Raw genomic sequence first — 24,291 nt, forward strand, 5'->3', positions numbered from 1 at the left:
TTCCCTTAGTTTCATTTACCTTAATAATTTGGGCCATATAAACGCCTGCTAAATTTAAGATGAAATCAGAAATAACATTGGGAGTGAAGAGCTCATCATATTTGTCAGCCAGGTGAGTTTTGCCACACAATATTTCATGTGCGGATATTGTTGCAGCTTTACGTCAGCTGAGTGTCAGCCATCTGTTTCAGGTCGCCTCCAACGCACACGCCACCAGTGCTGGTCACGGTGCTGATTCCTTGCGAGTAGGCCCTGCTGCTTTGCGAAAGTCCACATCAAACGTGTCGGACGAGGCCTTCCCCATGCGCGGCTCCGGTGGCTCCGTCTTATGTCCAAGTCCAACAGCTGTCTAATAGTATTGCGCGCACGGGGACACAGCGGCCCGTTAGTTCCCATTGGTTAGTTCCTGCCCATTAGCTCTATTTGCTTGCCGGTGGTCAGACGTTGAGTGCGAGGAACAGCTTGCTAATTGTGTTTCAGACCTTCTCTGTCACCGGCGTAGGAGTCGGGTCTAAAAAGGTTGCTTTGCCCCTGTTCTCAATCAAACATAATCAGATTAAACGGCACAAAGATGTGTACGTGTGAGTGTTTGCATGTGTGTGCGAGTGTGCCAATAAAGAGAGAGCAGATTTGGAGACAGCCTTGACTCCTGCTGTTTGCTTTGTTCATTAAGAGGAGATGAGCAGATGGTTTGCTGCTCTGTTGTGTCGTGCACTCTCTCTCTCTTCCTCGCACACACACATTCAGGCCTGTCACCTTAGCTTCATCCTCCATTTATCTTTTCCATGACACGTTTCTCGGCAGGACAATGTTACTTTGTGTGTGCATGTGAAAGAGTGTGAAACAGTAGAAGTGTGCCCAATGAGGACACACTAAAGCTTTTCCATTCAGCGACTGACTCCGAGGTGGTCATCCAAAAAAGGTGATGACTCATTTGTTAATGCATTTGTGAGTCACACTGCGTATCTAAGGAGGACACAAAGTACAGTAGCACGCAGTGGGTCAAATGTACCAGGAAATGGCACATTTGGAAAAATCCATACCTTATCACACCCAGTTACAAAGTACAAATATTTAAACGGACGTCAAGTTTCTTTGCAATCCTTTTTTTTTGCTTGCTTGTCGAAACACGCTAATCTGATCAATATTGTGATATTTATTCACTTCAGGGTGCTGCTATTTTGTCCTCTACTGCTACCTGCCGTTGACTAAAATTGACGTCACAGTACCCACAGGCTCAGCTCGCCACAATGTCACAGCTCACCTGTTTTGGGGCCCAGACTAAATTTAGGATCATCATACATAGACAAAAAGAAAATGTATATGGCAAGAATAATGCAGACAAATCTTAATATTAAAAAGTATTTGTATTGTTTTGTCAAACTGGCCTACTGCATAACATACACCATACATGTACTGACTATACAACATGCCTTTTCTGGATTATAAGAACAAAAAGCATTGACTAGATATGTACACGGCTGGGTCTCAAGCTGTATTGATCGCTTGAGCCCAAACAAAAAACAACTACGCTCCCCGTCGACGATCGAAAGAAACACAAACAAACACATCATCGGAATAAAGGAATTGCTCTTACTACTGTCCGGGATCGGGTGATAAATGCAATAAATTAAAGGTAGAGAAGAGTGGAAAAGTTTAAAGGTGTCCGCCATCTTGATTTCAATACATGCCGGCTGTCTGCAGGAATACTCGGCCCTCTGAAAGAGACACGGAAAGAAAGGCGGCGAGATTAATTTGAGCGGCTTTATAGCGAATCCTCCAAATGATCATCAAATTTGATGCCGTAAGTCTGCCTGCATTAGACCACGTAAGCAGAAAATGCTTCACAATATAACGCCGGCCATCTGGCCAGGGTACCTGCTACAGATAGCGGCTCATTTGGGGAAAATTCCCCGGGTGGAGTTGATCAAAGTATGAGCGCTGGAATGGGCCCAAAAAAAAACCCTTCTGCGTCCTGTTACGATAGAAGTCTGGTGTTGGTGGCTGATTTCTCTATTTTTAATTTATTAGGAAAGGTTTGACTTGACAGTCAGCGTGTGGACAAGGGCTCGGGCCCATTAGAGTGCCTCGTTGTCTCAAATGAATGTGCGGATAATACAGGGAGGAAACTCAATAGGATTTTTTTTTTCTGAGCACAGGAGTGAATATAACAGAAAAAAGATGGACTTCCTAATAGCAGAATGTGCTTTGTGCCATCAGTTCATTAGCGTGATGAACATCGTACAAGGGTCCTGCATCGCTTCAACTGAAGAGCAGGAATAAAAAAAAAAAAAAACAGTTCATAAGAAAGGTTTAACTGAAGGCCTTTTTTTTTTCTTCAAGGCGTTTGATCCCCTTTTTCTGCACGATTAAACTTGCTGGCACAAAGGAAGCGCATCTTGCCCCCGCCGTCTGACAGACAATTCCCCTTTAAATGATTTATTACTGGGTGTTAATTATGCAAATGATGTCCAAACAAACTCATCACGAGAACAATTAAGACAGCCGTTAATTAGTGGCCAGTTCTCTTCTTGCTTCACTGGCGTTCAATTAAAAAAAAAGCGTCTTGGAACAAGCTCGCTGTCTGCTGCGGCCGGCCGGGGGTCCGGTCCATTGGGGAGGGGAGGGGGGGCTTGTGTGGGGGGCGTAGGTGGTCCGCTGCCAGGAACTCTGGCTTTTTTTCTCTCACTCCCTGTCTGTCTAACACGTGGCATTTCGCTTGTTAATCCAATGGTCGCACGGACAATAACGTGGGACAAATAATAAATATATTAAACGTCGCAGTGCATTAAAACCCAAGGAGCAGTCAAGCGCGGCGTGTTTCTCAGAAGTGCTCCCTGTGCGAGAAAAAAAAAAAAAAATCACTCAAAATGATCTTCCGGCAGACCGATCAGCGAGGCATCGAGTGGGCAAAAATGATCAATGACTTCCTTGTTGTGTGGGAGCTTCATTTGGTTGCCTGTTTGCAGCTACATTTTATTTCTACTTTTTTATTTTGATTTTCAATGTCAAACTATTATAATCCTTTGTGTTATTTTTTGTGTGCGCCTACAATAGCATACATGACATCCTAGTTGAGTTCAAGCCGGCTAACAAGGACACAAGCTGTTGTGATTCGCAGCTGGATGGTTCTTTTGTTTGGCACCTTGCACTGTTGTCTTAACGTCCATCCTGTCGTCCTCCAGCTTGACAACGTCCGCGTCCTGGCTTGCAGACTCTGTCGGGAGAGAGGCGGCGGATGATTGATGTGCTGCGCTTTGGTCATTAATGAATAAAGGAAGTCAATTATAAAGCTAATGAACAGTCCATGCTGTCGCCAGTAAACGCTTGTTGACATTTATGTAAAAAAAAAAAAAAAAAAAAAAAAAAAAGAGGCTTAGTGTTTTTGGCGTACCCGGGAGCGCGCCGGCGGCGTGCTGCAGGAAGCTGTGCTCCGCCTGATCTCGAAGTTTCACCTCCTCCTCCAAGGCCTCCTGAAGTCTCCTCTTATTCCTCTTTTCTTTCTTCAGTCGCTTTTGGATGAGAACTGAAAGAAAGGACAGGAGGAGGACAAAAGTGATAGCCATGAAGCCATCTATTTGTTTTGGCTCATGTGCAGGCTGACATCATATCATGAAAACTCAGGTGAGATCATCATGCATTAGGTCAGCGTTGCTTCGCTCACTGTTTGGGATGGATTAGCTCTTTTCTGTTTTACACGCTTGAACTTATGGTAACATATTTTTTAGCCACATTGTAGACATATTTGAACACAAATATTGCAGTAGAAAACACAGTATTAATTTTAGGCGGGGCCCTGTAGGGCAGCACGTGACATCAAGTCTTAGCGTGAGTGTGAGCTGTGGTCGACAGCAGCGTGCGCATGACTATGTTTAAGGATATTACTCTTCTCCCATGTTGCATAAATAGCTAAAAGTGGGTTAAGACACTTTTTGAGAGAAGAGCAGTGTTTTGCTGCTATGTGGTTGCTTCTTATTGCTGTGGAACTATGTTGCAGTGAATTTTCGGCTACCTCTGTTCTTCTGCTCCATGCTCAGCTGCCTCTCCAGCGTCTCTCGCAGCTCACGCTCGCGCACCAGTTCCATCTTCAGCTCGGTCCTCTCCAGGTGGTCCTGCTTCTCCTGCGCCCGGGCGTTCTCTATGGCAACCCTCAGCAGACCCTGCTTGGAGACACACACAGGCGCACATCAACAACAGGTTACACGCTGGACGCCAACGGCCGGGAGCCACGCTAAACATTTGCCGACCGCCACTCACAGCTCCAAAAGAGGAATTTATAAACGAGCTTAGGTGGGAATTGTTCACAAAAATCGGCGGTAAGAATTTTAGCCACGCTTAATAACTAAAAAGACTTTCTGTTGTGTCACCATGCAAGTACCACATCATGTTAGACACTTGCTGAAACTTGCAAAATATAAATAAATTAAAGAGATTGAAGAGATTTCACCTGAACAAATATACTGCAGCATTACATAATAAAACAAGTCGGGTTTTTTTCTTCTAAAAAGCAAAACAAATATTTCAATGGGAATTTTTCAGGAAGGTGGTTTTACTTTTTGGCCATCAATAAAAAAAATTTGGATGATTTTGTTTTTCTTTTAACAATGGGTAGGCAGACTTCTGATGTCATTCCCATTTTCGATTTCTTAACATTTTATTTATAAAAAATAAATAAAAATAAAAGTCTAAAGTATCATTTTTTCCCTGAGTCAAGATTTTTTTTCCTTTTTCACAGAGTGAAAACCAATCTGGCGGTGACTCGTCCACAACAAAGACACGCGAGAAGCAGGTCAGCGCACGCCCATTGCAAGTTAACCATATTCTAAATGTCCGCCTACTCTGTTATTTAACCATTGGCGCTCTTTCTAAAGTCGCCCTTCTATTCATCTCCGAGTATAATAACGACAACAAAGCCCCGGCAGAGCCTCACCTGGATGTTGGTGAGCAGGGTCTCTATGGAGGACAAGCCTTCCGGGAAGATGAAGGGAGCGTGCTGGAGACCTGCCGGGAGCTTGTGTCCCGCCGGGTGCGGCGCCTTCTCGCAGCCGTCCCGGCTCAGCGGGGGGTGCTGGTACACTTGTCTGTCAGCGGCCAACGGGTTGGATTCTGACACACATTGAGGGGAACATTTCTCAGGCCCTCAAAGAGAACAAATCAACAAAAGACGTGATACCAAAACCTGATGTCATGCTAAGCATGGTAGTCGACTGCTTTCCAATTTATATTTCACCTGTAATTAAATTCAACAAACGCTCTGCAGCTTCAAGAAGAAAAAGAGAGAGAGGCTCTCCCAAATAAATCACAGAGACATTTTCTCATTCTGCCCGTAAAGCATTTTTACGAGGACGGGCCGCATTTTGACAGCTGCTGCGTAAAGTACTTTTGAATTAAAGTCTTGTTCTTGTGACCAACGCGAGCGAGCTGCACACTGTTGAACAAATTCGGCCAGATGCTATTTTGGTTCTCCGCAACACATTTGAATAATTTACAGCTTTCTAATTTGTTGAGTGAATTCCTTGTAAACACATAAAAGCACATATTAAATGGGTGTTTACACTAATCTTTTGTCCCGGTTTAGGATTTCTCTTTTTACGGCGTGGCAGTGCGCCGATTGATAATGCATCACAGCTTGACGTGGCCATAAAAAGCAGCAAAGAAGAAGAAGCTGCATTATGGATGACCATCTGTTTGTACACGTGAGGAGCACGTGTGTGCCTACTGCATGGCAGCGGCGCAAAGTAACAAAGTGGAAATGGGTTGGTCGTCACAGACTGCCGGCCGAGACGCGCAGCGCTCACAACGCGGACAAATGATTCCAAAAAAGTAGAGAATAATTGAAAATAAAGCTGTGAATGGGTCAAAGCACACGTTGGGGAAAAAGAGATCTTTCTAATGTCATTGGGACTTTAAACATTAGCTTTCTAGGCGCTAGCTATAAGCTAGCTTGTACGCTAACAAAAGGCAAGTGGCTCCACTTGGTCACCTCCTTGCTTGGAATTTGAAAGGACAACACTGAGCTGCTCCGTAATCTGTATCCTGCAGTGAAGACGCATTGTCGGCATGTCGCTAGCTTAGCGCAGTCAGTCCTGTTTTCAACAATTATCTTCAAACATTTAAAACTCACCTAGGATGTCACTAGTCAAGATCTTTATATACATTGTCTGCAGTTTTTTAGTTTGACTCAAGGGATTGAATAAATAATTCCACTTATAGCAGTGTCATTTAGCACGTGGATTTACTAAGTTCACCATGTGTGTACTTTGCCATCTGTGTTGTGAGGTGCTGAAAATGAAGATGTGCCATTTTTTCAAATTCACGTCAGACACTTTTTTTTGGCTCGGGGAGTGTCCGTGGAGGGTTCGTGGAGCTTAAACATGCACTTTGATATTCTGCCATTTTCCCCTCTCTCTCTCTCATCCATATGTGACAAATGACAGTGTTTTCTCCACTTAGCTGACCGCAGCATCTTTCAACCCATCCCAAAAAAAAGTGCCTGCCACGGCCTCATGTCTTGGCAACTGTCACATTCAAGGTGTTTCACAGATGAGAAGCATCACCCCCCCCCCCACACACACACACCGTCGTCTATTACTTTCTAGCTAAGAGTATTGCTCTGCAGAGAAAGGTAATTAGCAGGTGCTGGCGAGCTCAGCGGAGGGCATCCAACGACACTCCTGTGGCTCACACACACATATACGTCCACGTACACACTCACGCACACACATACTGATAGCCCGCTGAAGTGCGCAGTCAGCAGCGTGGGCTCCCCAGGCTCCTTGGATGTGACTGATCCTTTATTGAGTTACTGTTTTACGCCTACTTTACCTCACTCCCGCTCTCCCTCTCTCTCACACACACACGCATCTGCGGGCCCGTTTGATCATTTACCCATCTCCCTAACCAAGGTCACTGTCTGTTTTCTCCCCCCTCCTCCTCTTAAACTTCATTGCTCTTTTTTCCTGCACTCTTATTCCTCTCCAGGCCGTCCCCAGGGGGCATCGAGCATCACCACGTGAAGACTGCCAGTCAGTGGAAGCGAGAGAGCGAGAGAGAGCGAGAGAGAAAGAGAAAGAGAGAGAGAGAAAAAGAGAGGGAAGGATAGAGGTGAGGGCGGGGAGGGGGGGCAGAGATAGAATAAAATTCTGCTGATGTTTGGTTAATGGGAGTGAGGTGTCAGGGATGGCCTCTGATCTTTGCTGCATGGATACGTTGTTCAAAGAGCGCGCGAAACAGCACACACAGCCAAATCTGATTCTCTCTCACGCACACGCATGCAGATTCAAGCACAATAGATTGACAGAATGACAGCGCCGACGTGCCCTTTGAAAACTTTACCCCCCCCCCTCGATCCGCATGTAATCCGGCAAATGTACGCAAGCTTCATTTGCATGCGGGAAAATCAATTCAAAGTCAATTGCATAAATGCGGCGGCCGCCCGAAGGAGGCCTTTGCGCGTCACCGTCACTGCTTTTGTCAATATGTTCACGGCGACCTGACAGCCCCCCGTCAAAAAAAAAAAAACATACCTGAGGACGCCTTTGTGATTTGGGAGATTTGATTTCAGGAATAATGTGATTCGGCATTAGAATACATTTGCACAGGCGCTCCCGTCTTTATTTTTTTGCTGACTGTTTGTCCTTGAGCAGTCCTCATTAAGCTAATGCAAAGCTCGCGGACAGAGAGAAGCAAACAAACTGACGTTGCAGCGCCGCGCCGATGCTGGGGCCCTAACGACAGGGAGGCGGGTCGTTATGCAGATGAAGGCCGGGAGCGCCGCCCGGCTCGTTAGGCCGCCGCCCCGCAAAATGGCCGTCGAACGGAATTTTCCACCTTTGCTCTCAATAGGGGAAGCAGAAGGCCATTATCCACAAATGACGTCGCCCGCACCGCCTTGAAACCTTAATTTCAATCCTGACAAGTTTTCAAAATAAATGAAAGAGTTTGTTCCTGTTTTCAAAGATCCTGCAAAGGACGCGGTGTTTGCATGGATTATTCAAAGTATCCAAACCTCCTATTGGCAGGCTTTGTTGTCTGCTTATTGATTTGTCTGCGGAATAATCATTACTGATTAAGCATCTGCAAATGATTAATGGCTGTGACAAGAATATCTCGGGAAAAAAAAAAATCCTTGACCCAAAGTGGATGTTGGACGTGTTGTCTGAGCACTAGAGTTGAACACTTCTTTAACCGAACCGCTTTTCTTTCAGATTTTGTAAGCCGATCTTACCTTTGTCAGTGCGCCCCCTTTTGCTTTCCATCGAGTCGACTTCTCTCAGGCCCGACTGTGCCAACATGCAGTGACTTAAAGTGACGCCATCGAGGAGCTGGTCTGAAATCAAAACATTTAGCATGTAAATATTTGCATTTATTGGTGATTGTTTGAGGGAAACAATGGCGTCAGTACATACGTGTGTTTTCTGCGGCACGGTCTATGTGAGAAGGCGAACTGGACACGCTGCTGTGATTGGATGACAGCTGAGCTTCCTCCAGCGAGGGGGAAGGGGAGGGGCTGTCGTCGTGCATTCGCTCCTACGGTAAAACCGGAGGATCGACAGACATTGATGAAACTCACAATTCAATTTTACCCAAATCGGAATCCGTTCTCATTTCGCAAGACAACCGCAACATGAGCCAGGTGTACCTAATGAAGTGGCCAGTCACGTATCTAAAGATGGAAACTGTGATGTTGCCCTAAAGTTTTTCCCAGGACAACTGGGAGCACTGCCACGAGTCTTGGAAGCTGCGAGCCGTTCGAAAACAGTCTTCCTCCTTGCAATCAGGAGTCAACTTTTTTTCCTTCTTCTTAAAATGTGATGTCAAACTTTTGAGTCATGTGTAATAATCGTGTGTTATTACAGAGAGTTAAGTTTAATGAATCTTTAGGGAACAATTTTTTTTGTGCATGGAAAAATAGAACCTTTTGGGCGCAGCATGTCAGTTGCTGCATCTATTTGGAGGCACACCAAAGTAGTCCTGTTCAAAAACAGCCCAGTGCTTTTAATACACTGAAAAAATAAAACTTGGCAACACTTTTGTTCTGCGGGAGCATTCGACCAAGACGGTTGCGCTGCGACATGATTTCACCTTAATGACGGAGGCGGGGGGCCGGGCAGCGGGGTTGGCGTGGTGGAGCTGCGCCATGTTGGCGATGCTGGCCAGCGTGCTTAGGCGATTCATCTGGCCCATCGCCATGGAAACGGAGGCCGGTGCCAGACTGGCCGGGATCAGGGGATGTGACATCATCATGAAGGGCAGCTGGTCCAGAACTTGAGAGGGAGAAAACAACAAGATGAACACACTTATCTTTTTTCCCCTCCACTCATAAGAGGAACCTTCAGCAAACTCTGAGGAGGAAGTCTTGTGACTGCTAGATTGTGAACCCATTCAAGGACTCCAGAAAACCAGAACTGCAATGTCAAAACGTTGTGAGTTAGTTGCGATGCAATGATATTCTTGTGCTTAGCAGAGCACAAAGACGAAAACGTGATGATGTTCTCACTGTCCGCCTCACCGGTGTCAAACCACCACTTGTCCCTTTTGATTTTCCGCTGTGCTTTCACCACTTCCAAGAAGCGCACCTCATCTCACCGCAGCCAATCTATTGTTCACAAAGCTCTCTTTAAGTCGAGAATTGAGCGGCTTTAAAGGGAAATCCCTTCTCTCAACAGCACCCCTGTGGCTTGTTGACGTCCCTCTGGTCCAAAACACAAACAATTCCGTTGGGGGGGTAGAGGTTTGACATAAATATTTATCATTTAATAAAGGCACAAGCAAAAACAAAAGACACACACGGCGAGGAAGTGGAACAAAAGAAGCTGATGGCAGTGCTGGTGCTGGGCCAGCAAGGCATGATGGGTAATTATGCACACAAAGGAGGGCAGGAAGAACACAATGTTAGGCGCCTTTCTGCACAATTGTCATAAATAATGTGAAAGCAATGAAGAGGGAATGAAGGAAGAACAATGAAAGAAAGAGAGGAAAGGAGAGAGAGAGAGGAAGAGAGGGAGGAAACGAAGGAAGGAAGGATGTGAAAAGGATGACAAATGAGCATACAAGTGACAGTAAGTGATGGATGGAAACCAAGAAGGAAGGCAAAAGTGATGAAGAGTTGAAGGAAGGAAGGAAGGAAGGAAGGAAGGAAGGAAGGAAGGAAGGAAGGAAGGAAGGAAGGAAGGAAGGAAGGAAGGAAGGAAGGAAGGAAGGAAGGAAGGAAGGAAGGAAGGAAGGAAGGAAGGAAGGAAGGAAGGAAGGAAGGAAGGAAGGAAGGAAGGAAGGAAGGAAGGAAGGAAGGAAGGAAGGAAGGAAGACTTGCTTACGCTGCCAACAATAAAGATGTGAACTGACTTTTTTGCAACACTTTAACTTACAAAAGAGAGAAAGGTCGGCAAAAATTGGCCAATTATTTGATGATATTTTTCCAGGGGGGCTATGGAATGAATGTCAAGAGGCAAAAAAAAATGACACTATAATCTCCTGATTTTTGCTGATTCATCCAACTACTTTCAGTGCAAAAGTGTCCAGTGAGTAAGTGAAAATATGTTTGTGGTTGTGCGTGTTTTTGTCGTACTGCATGCTTCCAAACAAAAGAAAAGGTGAGCGGATGGAGACAAACAGCCGCTGCTTTCTTCTCTGTCACCACCTCTTGCTATCATTTCATTCTCACTCGCACCTTCCCCCTACTTCTCTTTGGCCCTCCCATTGCTCTCTCTTATGTTTCATTAAAAAACATCACAAGTCAAAGTAGCGCTCTTCTGTTTATCCAAACAAACCATTACTGTAAACAAACATTTCCCAGAAGATCTTGTTAAACGCACAAATGGTTTGCACGCGCAAAGGTGTCAGCATTTGTGTGCGTGTGAGAACCGCCTTTGTGCTGCTTCCAGCCCAAGTTGGGGTCCCGCACTTCCCATAAGGCAGTGGGTGGCGCTATGGGGGAAAGAAAAAAAAAAAATGTCGTGTGCATGTGTGTGTGTTTCCACTTGACTGTAGCATTAAGAGTGATTAAGCTTTACAGGTTTCTAATGGGTGGTGGTAACCATGCCACCCAAGTCCACACAGATGCTATCGGCGCTGGTAAACAAAGCTTACGAGCGGACGCGAGGACCTGAAAAAAACCCTTCAATAGAAACTAATAATAGTAATGAAGGCAACATAGAAAGGGACGCATAATTTAAACTATACGTCTGTACGTGTGTGTATGTGGCGTTCCAGATTGATAGTGTATTCCACACAGGCCTCCGTATAAGCCCTGTCATCTGTCTAAACACACTGATGTCGCTTTAACCTGTCGATAACGGCAGGGGGGTGAGGTGTGCGGGAGGGGAGGGGAGGGGTGAGCGGCGCATCCGGCCTGTGAGCGTGTGTGTGTGTGTTGCGCCATCGATTGCCCGTCCGTTTGTCGTTTGCATTCAAGGTAGTGAATTAGAGAGAAAGCTATTGATTGGGCTTCGGCCTCTCATCTTCGTCAGCTCTCTATCTCGCGCTCAGTCCATCTCGGTGGGCAAAGCACGCCACGCCAGGCGTGGCCACCTACGGCCCACTCTGTTTTTTAATCCGGTCCGCATTGCTATAATATGAAGTGCTTCCCTGCTTTCGCTGACATTGCAAAAAAAAAAGGCATGCGAGGTTGTTTGAAGATTCAAAATGTGGCCTGCCTTTGTCTGGCGACCAATCCAGGGTGCATCTTTCTGAAATAAGATCCAGCTCACCATAGAACCTGAGCTACAAACTTGGTCTTGATATCAATTTAAATTGTAAGTGAACGTTTCCCTCTTAGGGGAAACATGATGATGTCACATCCTGCGTCCAATCAGCAGCATGTAAACACAGATGCATGATTCGTTTTGACAGCACAGTGACGTAAATTGTGCGGCATGTTGTAACCGAGTAACCAAAGAAGTGTCTGCGCCTTCATGTTTGTGTGCGTGGACAAAAAGAGATAAATGACACCGACCCAATCCAGGACTGTGGTCGCCATTCTCGCCGTTGTGGCCGCCATGTTGCTGGTTGCTATGGTAACCACCCATCTCCAGTTTGATCTTCTTAGCCAGGGCGGACAGATCTGCGACAACAGATAAAAGCAAGACAAGTGAAATTGACCTCCATCGGAATTTTAGATCTAAAAGACAGCACTTCTTTTTTCTTTTTTGCAGAGCCAAATTTGCATGAATGGGCAGTGCCCCACCACATCCAGCAGATGGCGCTGTGTTGAAAACAGCTTGTTACTTTGTCCTTTAAAAATGAATCTTAAATTCAAATTGTGAACTGAAGCTTCTTAAGTGCATCTCTATGTATAAACCAAACGTCACGGGAAGGTATTGACATTTAATCTGTAAAGCATTATTCAAAATAATAATGACTTTTGAAAATGTAGCTGACATCATCGGCCAGGCCCTACTTTTTCCATCTATTGCGCATCAAAAACGGTAGACAGGAAGTTGCATGAAATACGCCATGAAAGGCACACTGATGTAACTAAACATAACCTCCTTAAGCTGGGGCGAGAGGAAAGGCGATCAATAGCAGTTGGATCAATGGCCCCGCTGGAAGATGAAGCTCCACTGCTGGTCGTCATTCATTGCGACCGCTCGGGTGCACCACTCATTTCGTTTGGCAGGGAATCAAGACGGACATTCGTCTCCCCCACACGCGCAACACAGCATTTGGAAAGAAATGAGATTTTTTTTCTTTTTTTTTTTTTAAATCAAGGTTGGACTCTTTTTGCCTTCTAAGACAAGAGCGGAACACCATTTCATTTCTTCTCTGAACCTCGGAGAGTCCTTTGACCCCGCGAGGGCAACCTTTCAAAGTCATACAATTAAATATGTCTTGCGCTAGTTAATGCGAACAAACACGGCGAATTATTAAAAGTGGACAACTGTGCAAACACCAGCGAGGAAATACAAACAAAGCCGTAAGTCTTCATTTCCTGATCTTGATGTCCAAACGTTAGCACTGAGCTCAACTGCTCGGTTGTTTTCTTTCTCCTCCTCCTCCTCCTCCTCCACACAAAAGATGCTCTGTCCCACCAAAAACGCCGACAACCACGACAAATTGTCCCCTTTTCTCTTCTCATCTTCTCCGCTGCCCTTTTTCCTCGCCTTACTTTTACCTTTTCAAAATGTCAGCATCACAGCGGGCCGCCCCGCCGCCATGTTGCGTTTGTGTGTGTGAGGGAGACACTAAGGAGGGGATCACATCAAACGACGGCCGCCGCCTTTTTTTACGCTCAAATGTCCTGTCTCTGCCTTTCTCTCACTTTGGCTTCCTCTCTCTCATGTGGGCCTGCCTCTAATCACGAGCGCTGACATTGCCGCCGTGCACTCTCCTTGAGGTGGGAACGAGAAGGCTTTTTTTTTTTTCCCAGAGAGAGCAACAATCACACAACACACACACATACATACATACACACACACACCCTTTGAACAACAGCGACGGAAGTGGCGGCTAATAGAAAATCTTTTGAGGAGCAGAATAAAAAGATCAGCTCGCAGAGACGACACAAAGACAAGGGCAGCTTTGAGATCGGTCAGGTGCCAACAATTACTTTTCTGCCTTTCCTTTTAAACACACGCACACACACACACACACACACACACACCAGTTTAATAACAAGGCGCAATGATACGACCTTTAGGAGGCTTTTGACTGATTTAAAAAAGCACTTCTGGAGCCCGACTAATATGGATTTTTTGAGGCAGATGCTGATTCTGATATTTTTCCTCTTTGACGGTAAGGCAACACCAATATGGCAAAAAGGCCAACTGCAAATTGAAATACACACCATGCTTTTATTTTGAAGTTGTTCATGGTGGCAGATAATTAATAGCTCACAAGTTTTGCAGGTTTGAAGATTACAAAAGACTTTTGTGAACTTTGTAGTTCATCTCGGGGGGAAAAAAGTAGACCTTCCAACTTTTTTTTTTTTTTATCTGAGGTGTCAGAAGTGTGTGTTAATCTTTTTAATCAGTCACCTCATTCAACTCCGCCCCCTCGTCCTTCTCCTTGTGCGGGTGATGGGTCGCCAATGTCACCTCAGCCAAAATGTGTTCTGCATATAAGCGACCTCCATACTTTTATTTTTTATGGGACTTGTCATCATTAGGATCACAGGGGAGCCCACTTTGAGCAGAGGCGGGGTAACTGGACTGGTCGTCAGGCAATCGTGGGCCACCTAACGACTCACGTTCACGCCACTAAATCATTGTGCTGACATTTGGCCAATCCGCTATTGTTCTCAACCTGACGGCTGCCAATTATTAGATTTATTCATTGGCAATCATGTCAAAACTGCAAAAAGGGAAATGTGGATTATATCACAAGTATTGGGACACCTGTGCAAAACAAGAAGCAAAAATGTTTAGTCCCTTTGGGAATTCATCCACACCAAACTCCTACAAGCATACCAATATGGACCAGGAGGATGTGCATTTATTTATTTATTTATTTATTTATTTATTTATTTATTTATTTATTTATTTATAATGAAGAAAATTGGTTTATTTAATACAAATAAATAAATAAATAAATATTTTTTTTCTTGATGGCAATGGGATCACCGACATGCGTAACTGGTGTCACACGTCTCCAAACGTGCGTGTGACATTTTACGGTTCCCGTGTGTGTTTTGCTGCTTTGCAGGTAATAGCGCCGAGTGCTGGGTGGTCACCTGCGGGAGGCATGATCCCGGCGTGCATCAGACCGCCGTGGGACAGCATGTGGTGAGCGGCGCCGTCAGTCACCGTCTGCAGCCTCTTGGGCGGTCGGCCAGGCCTCGAACTGCGGAGCACAACATCGCTCGTTAGTCACTTTGGTGCTTTTTTGTTGTTGTTGCTAAGACTGAGATGGGTGGCCCGCCCATCTGTACCAAAAGTGGCCTTCAAGTCTATAAAATTTGACAAGTGAAATGTGAGTGTTTTCCTGGAAGCAAAAGCAAACGTGCCCTCCCACCCCCGTAAGTACGAGCAAAGCAAAAAAAGGAGTTTGCCCCTCATGGCATCAATAAAGCGCCTCATTACTGTTCAGCTTACTCGTTCATTTGTGTGCTTATTAAATGTGTGTGCTCGCCCACTACTCCTTCTTGTCTCACTTGGCCATTTGTTGCTCTGTTGTTGTTGTTTTTTTTTTTCAATTTTTTCTTACCTGGAGCAGACTCACGCTGGGCCAATTGTCTTGAGCCCAGTTTGCCTTTCGCTGCATCGTCCCCCACTGACCAGCACTCAACTGCGCTCAAGCGCCTTTATGCATGTCATCACTTTGTGCTAGAACACCACTTGACTATTTTTTGACTCCTTACAAGTTGTCGTGGTGATTTTGAGCAGATTAGCAAGAGGCGATGCTGCGATCATTCGAATACAAAGTTTGCTGATATTAAATACATTTTTTAAAAGTAAAACTTCTGCCTTTGTTTATAATGAACACTTTGGCCTGTATTTCGATGCTGGTCATAATGATTGGAGCTCTAAGTAATTTTTTAGATGTAAAACGTTGTGCGCCACCACTTTGGATGACGTCTGAGCCCGGCTGGTGTAGCAATCCTGACGTCACGTCGCGCATTCTTCAGCACGGTCCACGATTGGGCCGGACATGCTCAATCAATCCTATTTGTGGGCCGGCCAGGGGGGTTGGCGAGGGGGCGCGGAGTTGGCGAAAAGCTGTCAGACATCACTTGGGCTCTGACTAAACGGTGTGAATGTCCTGACAGGGGGAATGACACGGGCCGCATCAGGCTTAATGACAAGCAGCGCGGCTCATCTCCCCTCATACTACACACTTCATAACACGAGCCCGTGGGTGCATGTATGCCCGCGAGGAGGGATATTAAAAGAGGGAGCCCGGCCAGCCAAAGTGTGCAGAGGAGGGAGAGATGAAATATACGGAAGGAGGGTCCGAGAGATTTAAAAAAAAAAGGAGAGCGAGAGGGCGAGAGACGAGCGGCAGCCGCTTCCTAGCGTGGGGTGTCTTTGAGCAGATTTTAATTAGAATCTAATCCGGCCGTCATTAAGGCCCCATAAACGAAGCTGTCAGTCAGGAGATTAATGGTGCCTCATTTGCATATTGCATATAATTCATCAATTACCCGGCAGAAAGGACCAATCCCCTGTTGACACACCCACTGACTGCGAGTGAGGCGAGTGTGTGTGTGGAAGACAGAAAGATTATGTAGCCACTAACTGAGAGAAAAACAGGTAGCTCCATCACGTGTGTGAGTGTGTGCAAGTGAGGCAGCTCCAAGCAATATGTGTGTATATGAAGTGCTCAAAGGTTAATTTGATGAGCCGATGAGCTCCACAGTTCCTGCCCTCGGTTTTAATGAGTTGTTATTATTGTCTCTTATTATGGGCCCAGACCGACTGGGATGTGACAGCTGACATCAGATATCACACACACATACTCCTACACACACGCACAGGCCGGCGGCACAGAAACACATTGAGGTTTTCGCACAGGAATGTGCTAAAGGGATTTGTTGGCAAATGTACTCACATTTGCCAACAAAGTAAAGTCATGAAGTCTTTTTGGGAGGCAGTGCATGCTGACAGGCTGCTTGACTTCAGAGTTGTTTGAATTTCAAAACTTCTTTCACAAGAAATAATGAAAAGTGAATGAACATAACCATCAGCTCCCTAAAGTTTTACCCAGTATTCCAGAATATCGATATTACTGAAATATTCATCGTTCACATATTTTTGTTTTAGGTTCAAAACAAAACAAAAAGTGCAGTGCTGCCTTTTACGACTGACTAAATTCAGTAGCTCAACGTAAAATAAACTTTGGGAGTTCCTACTTTATTTTTACAGTGCATGTAGTGACATACTGTGCAGTACAAAAGCAGGATACATATTTTTAGGTGGCTAGTTTGAAGCTAAAGCGCCCTCAACTGATAGCACACACTTCAAATGAGACAAAAAGCACCACTGGAGGGAAATAAGACAGCAAAAGTGCATGCTTGGGTTTTTTTTCCTCTTTCTTTTTTACTGCAGCCACTTCCCTTTCCCTCACAACTGTTTATTTGCGCACACTAATTAATGGCCTGTGCGTGCTGATGGCTCCATACACCTTTGCGCGCGTAGAAGGGGGAGAATCAGCTACACACTGAAAAGAAAAAAAAAAAAAAGAGTTGGAACCTAATTTTGTGTTTAGTCTTCAAGTGTGTTGATACATCAAAGTGACCCGCAGAGGGAGGTCTGTGTGTTGTTGCTCATGTAAGTGTGTGTGTGTGTGAGGTTGAAGAGCGCTGGGTTCCCTGAGGTAGGATTAATGAAAAAGCCTTTCATGGAAAAGTCATCAAGCTGAGGGGATGGAATGAGAGAGAGGAGGGGTGAGAGAGAAAACAGTGCATTGTGTGTCTATGTGTGTGTGTGTACGCGCATGTGTGTATATGTGTGTGTGTAAGGTGTGCACAGAGGAGGGGGTGTATGGCTTATGACCTCTTTGTCTCAAACTTTAATTAAAATCTCACCCAGACGTCCTCCCTCATGCCAGCACTGGCCACACACACACACACATTCACACACACACACACACACGGATTTTGTGTTACAAAAAAAAGGCATTACAACACATTGAGTCCTGTCCTGTCCTGTGTGTGGCTTACCTGTGTGTAAAGTGAAACGCCAAACATGGCAGCTGGAGCTTAACGCAGGTGGAGGAGAAAGGAAACATAACAAAGATGACAGATCTGGCCAAAACCACGCCGGCGAGTCGGCAGTGGGAGAGATGTAATGAAAGAAGAGGAAGTGTGAGAGTCAAAACAGTGGAACGGCTACAGGCTCACACCAGGTGCTGATAGGGAGCAGCTGCGTGCATGTGTGTGTGCGTGTGCTCCTCACACAGTGGCCGGAAGTGTTTCTTTACTCAACTGCAAAGAGTACGAAGCATCTTTTTACACAAATGGTCAAAATCTACAAAATAAAGAAGAAACAAAACAGATTGTTGCTAGTGTTCCTTAGCAGCTGTCATCTCTCATACAAGAGGCCAAGAGTGCTTGCTTCAAGCTTGTACTCGCTCTCAGTTGAAGTTTACTCTAAAACCTACACATCGAGAAGAAATCCACATTGTCTGTTTAAACACCAAAACATTCAACTAAATATCACTATGTGTGACAAAAAGCTGCTTGCTAGCTAGGAATTAAGGAGAAATCCCATAGACAGGCGAGCAGAAATTAGCAAAAGAAATGTTAATTAGCCCATGTGACAATGTGTGCCTGTTTTCAACTTGATACGTGTGCAAGGGTGCAGATCGATCAGCATCATTGACACCAAAGTGACTATTTGTGTAAAAAAAAAAAAAAAACTAGCTTACACAAGATTTTGTTTGGAATACATTAGCCGTCCGTTTACAATACCCGTGACGCCCATCCTTTCAATCTGTGTTTATCACGCCGCGTTTGTATTCGCCGTCACGGTCGGCTCTGATAAATCATAACCATGGCCATCATCACCGTCATCATGGCCGCCGCCGCGCAACGTCAGACCGAGTAAGATTGATCGTCGCGTCCTGCCTCTTAAAACAAAGACGGATCACGAAAGGCGAAAAAGCGAGATGTGCTATTGTTATTAAGGAGGCTTGAGGGATGATGTCATGAGAGGAGCAGGGAGGATGACACACACACACATCCACTCACACACACAGGACGTTTGATCATGGCAAGAATCCGATTTCCGAGACTGATACCGCCTTGCATTCCTCTCCGACATTCCAGGGTCAAGACGATGTCAAGACTGTGTGTGTGTGCATTTGTGTGCTTTTGTGCTCACTCCATTAGGGGCTGTCGGTGATGATGCGGAGGTCCCCTATGTCACCCCACTCTTCACAAGACAACATCAAAAGAGCGCCAGGGTTAAAGTTGAGCTAAACACAGCAGCCGAAAAGACACACACACGCACGCACACAATGCCCCCCTTTTAAGACCCCTCACTCTAATGCTGCTCACTTTGACAGTGAGTTATGGTATAGCAATGGGGCTCGGCTTTGAAGAGTCCACCTTCACACACGCACACAAACAAACACACACACACACACACACACACTAATGGGGTGAAAGGAACTCATCCCAGCATTTTTCCTCATTCGGACAAGCCAAAATGTCCCCCGCTAAGACAAATGTCCCCACAATAAAAGGTTGGAGAGTTGATGAGGGTTGAGCAATACAAAGGCAGAACGACAAGTGCGCACACACACACACACACACGCACGCACACACTTGCTCGCACCCCACACACCGACACACACAAAGAGCGTTTTTTGTTGCACTCTGCAGGCCGCCTCATCTCATTTATCATTTATCATCATAACAGATTCTTCGGTCTCATGTTTATTCTCCACCTGCTTCACATTTGGCTCTTTTATAAATGACCCGCTTCAAAGACACGCGCACACGCACACACACACAGAACATGGTTACAAAGTGCTGATTCTGTTTCAGCACCAGTCCATCTGCGGTCAGCCTCTTAAAGGGCCAGTTGGCCTCAACGTGAGAAACTTTCTGGGTAGGCTAAATTGCACTGTTAGCATTACGTTGAAGATTTCTATCAACATTTTTAGTTGTTCTTCATCTTTTTTTCTACAAGTTCTACCAAAAGAAATGTTTACATGCCACCATAATGACCAATTTAAAAAATAGAGTGCTTTTATTCTTCAAATTATTCACTGACGTGTTCCTTGAGGCTACGTCGGTGACTGCTGCGATCACTTCCAGCTCAAGTGCAAACAAACGTTACACAACACAGACATGTTAACGACTATGTGTTCACGTTACACCTTCCACCGGGCGAATTAAGGTGACATGAAGGAGAAAAGTTGCATCATTTGCCTCGACTGGCAGCACCGCTTTGAGTTTCACGTCATTGTGTGTCTAAAAGTCGAAACCATGTGTTGCCTGTGACACATGCTCTCTTCTTTTTAATAGTAACAAGAGCTCCGGTTTGTCACATTACACTTCTTTTATGTGCCAGCGTGCAGAGACGACGCACACACACACAAACACACACACACACACACACACATTTACACAGCTTGACCCGATGTGTGCTTCTAATAGAGAATGAAACTGTTCCTTTGTGAGCGACAAAGAAAAGGACCAAGGATCGGGTTGCCTCCTCCACCGCCGTGTTCCCTCGGTGGAACTAATGTCATTTAGCCAGCCGGGCCAAGCAAACAAGCAGCCGTGACCGTGCGTTTGTGTGTGTGTGTGTGTGTGTGTGTGTGTGTGTGTGTGTGTGTGTGTGTGTGTGTGTGTGTGTGTGTGTGCGCGTGTGTTGTTGTTCCACCTTTACATGAATTATAACTAGGCTTTGGCAGTGAGAAAAGTCAGGCCTTCTTCATGGTTGAGTCACTGTGAGCGCAAATGTGTGTTTTTGTGCACGTGTGTGTGCGTGTGCGTGTGTGTGTGTGTGTGTGTGTGTGTGTGTGTGTGTGTGTGTGCACGCGCACAGCAGGGGTGAAAGCAAGGGACAAAGATGGATAAACAGGACACTTCCGTGACCGCTCCTTCAAACGCTTTCATTTAAGCGTCCAAAATCGATGTTTACTTGTTCCGTCATTAGCCTTTAAAGAAAGCCGAGCGAGCTGTTGTTTGTCCCAGTGGCTTGTGCGACCATTCTGGTCTGACACGTAATAAGTGACGGGCCGTCTTAATCAGTAACCCGTTGCGAGAGAGAGCTTCTCGGAACTTTTATTTATTTCTTGCTCGCCGATTCGGACCACCGCAGCGGGAAGTTGACACAACAGCACAAATAAGGCCTCGCAAAGTCGTTTGAAGACTCCTAACGAGTGATCTCCTCAGATCTCATTAACTTAAGACTGTTAGGGTGTTGTGTGGATAATTGAGACACGGCGGAGGGTGTGCACTTTTCTGCCGTGTGTAGAACAGCGTTCCCATTAACACCTGACATGGAAGAAATCCCCCAGAGACTTCTTGAGACAGATCTGGATTTTGTCTTTTTTTTTTTTTCTTTTTTAGCTGCAGGGTCTCACGTGTGGGTGGCGGAAGTGGAAAGGGAGTTTAGTGTCATATGCTTTTAATACCTATTCCAATTTTTATTCACTCCACAAATTAGATCATAAAACAGGCCATAATATTAGGTACACCTGTGCAATCTAATGAGATCAGTGTCAAAAGGTCGTAAGATAATACGCAGATAAGACTGCCTTTGGATTTCACCGACGAGAGAGGGTCGATACCTCTGGCCAAACCTGGCAACGCAGTCCCACACCACCAAAAAACGACATTGCAAACATTGTTTGCTCGTCACTTAGTGGCCATCCGCTTGAGAATTCAACGGCATGATGGGTTGATTTACAGTTGGGCTGATGAAGCTTTCTCCATCCCCATCCTTGTTGACATGTCCTCATCTGCATTTAGTGGCAGGTGTAAATTGGATTATTCACGCACCAGGGAGCGGGGGATTAACTACCACACAATAGCAATTCCCCAAACCGGGGGCGCAAACTTTTGCCGGCAAAACCCGTGCCGGTCGGCGAACGGCGAGGCACCGGGAAGCCACAAATCCTGGCCAATTTAGCCTCCTTCATCGCGACATCGCCGCGGTATATTGGACTGATGACCTGCGCGGATTGGTCACCAACGGAGCTATGCGAAAACACAGCTCATTTGCATAATCTCATCATAAATACCGAGAATTCATTTAATCATCTTCTCTGTTCTGAGGCTCTGGGCTAAAGAGTGTTGATATGATAAGACAGTGAGTTATTAAGGGAGGAGAGAGAGTGAGAGTGAAGGGATCACAGAGTGAGCTTGTCCTGATTTGAGCTGCCGCTTGGGGCCAAATGAAAATTAATTAATTTCTGTGAAGAATCAATTTCTAAGAATGACAGTGTTGGATTCGGCGTGAGCTCGCTCGCTTGTGTATATGTCAGTGTGTGTGCGTGTGTGTGTGTGTGTGCGTGTGTGTATGTGTGTCAACCAGAGCGAGAGATCACAGCCTACGATAACACGACAAAGTTTGCGTGTTGTTTTTTTCCCCAACGAGGATTACTCGAGTCCATTATCTACGCCATCAGCGCTCTTATCATGCGTTAAAATTATGATTAGCAACAGAGCAAGAAATTAAATGTGGCAAGTCAAAAAAGAGAAAGTTAACCGGCTTCACTCAGTCGGAGATGACATTTCCTGGCCTATTACGGGATTAATTTGCCATCATGAGTAACACTCAATTTTCAATGTATGTACAGTATTGGAAGAATGGAGTTTCGAGGGGAAACAACGATGCGTTCACTGCACCTAGGATTTAATGATCACAGCCTTGACTTGATTGGCATCCCGGACACAAACGGAGGTTAGTTCACCTGAAATCAGCGATTCCTAACCTCTGCACTCAGAGCGATATGCAGATGTGCCTGTCGGAATTATCCAACTTCACTGTTTTGAAATTTCACGGTCATTACAAATAATGCATCTTTCTTCATCTATCTATGCTAGTGACATATAGGGGCAGGTGAAATGATTAAATACTTTTCCACAAAAAGGCAGAAGAAACAATAAACCTGTTGCAGGTGATCATCAAAACAGGCAAATAAAATGAGAGTAAATTGTCATAATTTCAGGGTCCACTGCAAAACGACCACATAACTCCCAAATTTCAAATTCAATCACAGTTGACGGCGCTCGACTGAGGATAGCAAAAATCAGTAAATAACTGACGCTGCCCCAAAAGTGATTTGACCATGTTAATTATTATAACTCGCCCACAAACTATGAGCACTTGAAGAGAAGCTCACAGCACTTTCAATGCTTACAAGTATATTGTAGATAATATTTTGCCACACAAATAATATTAAAAAGTTATGATTTGTTCCCCAAAAATGTGAATAGGTGCGGTTTCTGGAAATAACAGGCGGTAGGTTACCCAAACAAATCTGGAAAAACAAAGGGTGAATTCACAAACGTTGAACCATATGGAGCTCCATTTGTCTTTCATGCTTTACAGAAAAAAAAAGTAGAAAAAGTTTTGGGTTTTATTTTCTGGAGCTGTATTTACAGCACTCTTTTATCATGTAAAAAAATGATCCAAGTATGCAGGGAATAAGAACGTTTTTCAGTTCATAAGGGAGGACGGTTTAAAAAAAACGGAATGGGCGGGGGGAGTGTACCTTAGTGGAGTTTTGCAGAAAAAACAGTAATGCATTACGTCACCTGGGATTTGTTGACCCCATCACTGACAAACAAACTCACCCTTGACCCTCCCCCCTCCCCCACACGGGGGTCACCCACCCCCCCATTCCTCCCCGTCCCAGAACCCCTCTTGCGTCCGGCCGGTCTCACCTCGCGTTGGTACAGTCGCTGTAGAGCGTCTCGAAGTCCTGCCTGGAGATGAGCTTGCATCGGTTCACGCCCGGCTGGATGGCCCCGAGTCCCCGGAGCACGCGGACCTGCTCCACGTTACACACCACCGGCGTGATGTCCAGCCTCTTCAGCTTGGTGTAGACGGTGTGGAGCCCGCCGACCAGATGCTTGAGGAACACGTCGAAAGCCTGCGGGAGGCAAATGAGCTCCGTGTCTTTGACGGTGAACGACGCGAGCTTGGCTCCCTTCACCTCCACCAGCCGGCACTCGTTGTTCTGCGGGGTGCTCTCCACCGGGGACGGCGTGGCGTACACGGGCTTGTTCCCGTTGCCGGACACTGGGACCACACCGACACCTATGCCGACACCGCCGCTCTTCAACTGGGTACCGTTCGGGAGTAAGAGGTCCGCCCGGAAATGGTGGAGCAGCGCCGGACGCGCCGCCGGAGGAGCCGGGGAGGAAGTAGCGGACGTGGCTGCAGGTGGCGGTGACTGAGTGGCCGGGGACGCGGAACTCGCCGCCGGGTGGTGGCCGAGCGGAGCCACGGGTAAAAGAGTCGGAGGGGCTGGAGTTGCCATGTTGGGTCGCGCGAGTCAGCCAACCGGTGGCGGTGAAAGCAAACAAAAAAACAGGAGCAAAAAGTCAACTTTGGAGTCGATGAAAGTAACTTTGTCGCTTGACTGCTTTGAGGGAGTCTGAGGAGCGACGACGAGAGGATGGAAGGAGCGCAAAGAGCAGACTTGAGCGAGAAAAGAGATCACATAGTTGATTGGGAATGGAATGGAGGCTTGTCTCACACAAGGAGATGCTCCTGTCACATTATCATAAAGAGGAGGAGTCTGGACATATTCTCACACGCACCGAGAAAGAGAGAGAGAGAGAGCGAGAGAAATAGAATGATTAGCCTACATAAAGTTCAGATAAGCCTCTTTACCAACGCCCAAAACACACATTTCATAATTCTTATTAATGCTGATGATAAGTTT

General features: G+C 45.8%; 1 protein-coding gene across 3 annotated transcripts; it reads right to left on the reverse strand.

Moving 5' to 3' along the window:
• Window positions 1-1,348: 1,348 nt before the first annotated feature.
• dachc (dachshund c) lies at window positions 1,349-24,131 on the reverse strand. Of its 3 annotated transcripts, XM_088384974.1 has the most exons (12): window positions 23,557-24,131; window positions 23,285-23,493; window positions 14,669-14,778; window positions 11,954-12,061; window positions 9,085-9,266; window positions 8,409-8,529; window positions 8,228-8,329; window positions 4,931-5,106; window positions 4,013-4,163; window positions 3,395-3,526; window positions 3,146-3,217; window positions 1,349-1,718 (listed from the first exon to the last, which is right to left on the reverse strand). In XM_088384974.1, exons 1-12 carry the CDS (start codon window positions 23,881-23,883, stop codon window positions 1,681-1,683), a joined length of 1,728 nt encoding a protein of 575 aa, XP_088241100.1. In that variant the 5' UTR covers window positions 23,884-24,131; the 3' UTR covers window positions 1,349-1,680. The 3 variants fall into 3 exon arrangements, with proteins under 3 accessions (XP_088241100.1, XP_088241098.1, XP_088241099.1); XM_088384972.1 differs by having other exon boundaries at window positions 23,285-24,131; XM_088384973.1 differs by having other exon boundaries at window positions 4,013-4,160; window positions 23,285-24,130.
• Window positions 24,132-24,291: the final 160 nt, after the last annotated feature.

The sequence above is a fragment of the Syngnathus floridae genome, chromosome 9 (assembly GCF_059516105.1).
Source record: "Syngnathus floridae isolate MCC-2025c chromosome 9, RoL_Sflo_1.0, whole genome shotgun sequence".
Lineage (NCBI taxonomy): Eukaryota > Metazoa > Chordata > Actinopteri > Syngnathiformes > Syngnathidae > Syngnathus > Syngnathus floridae.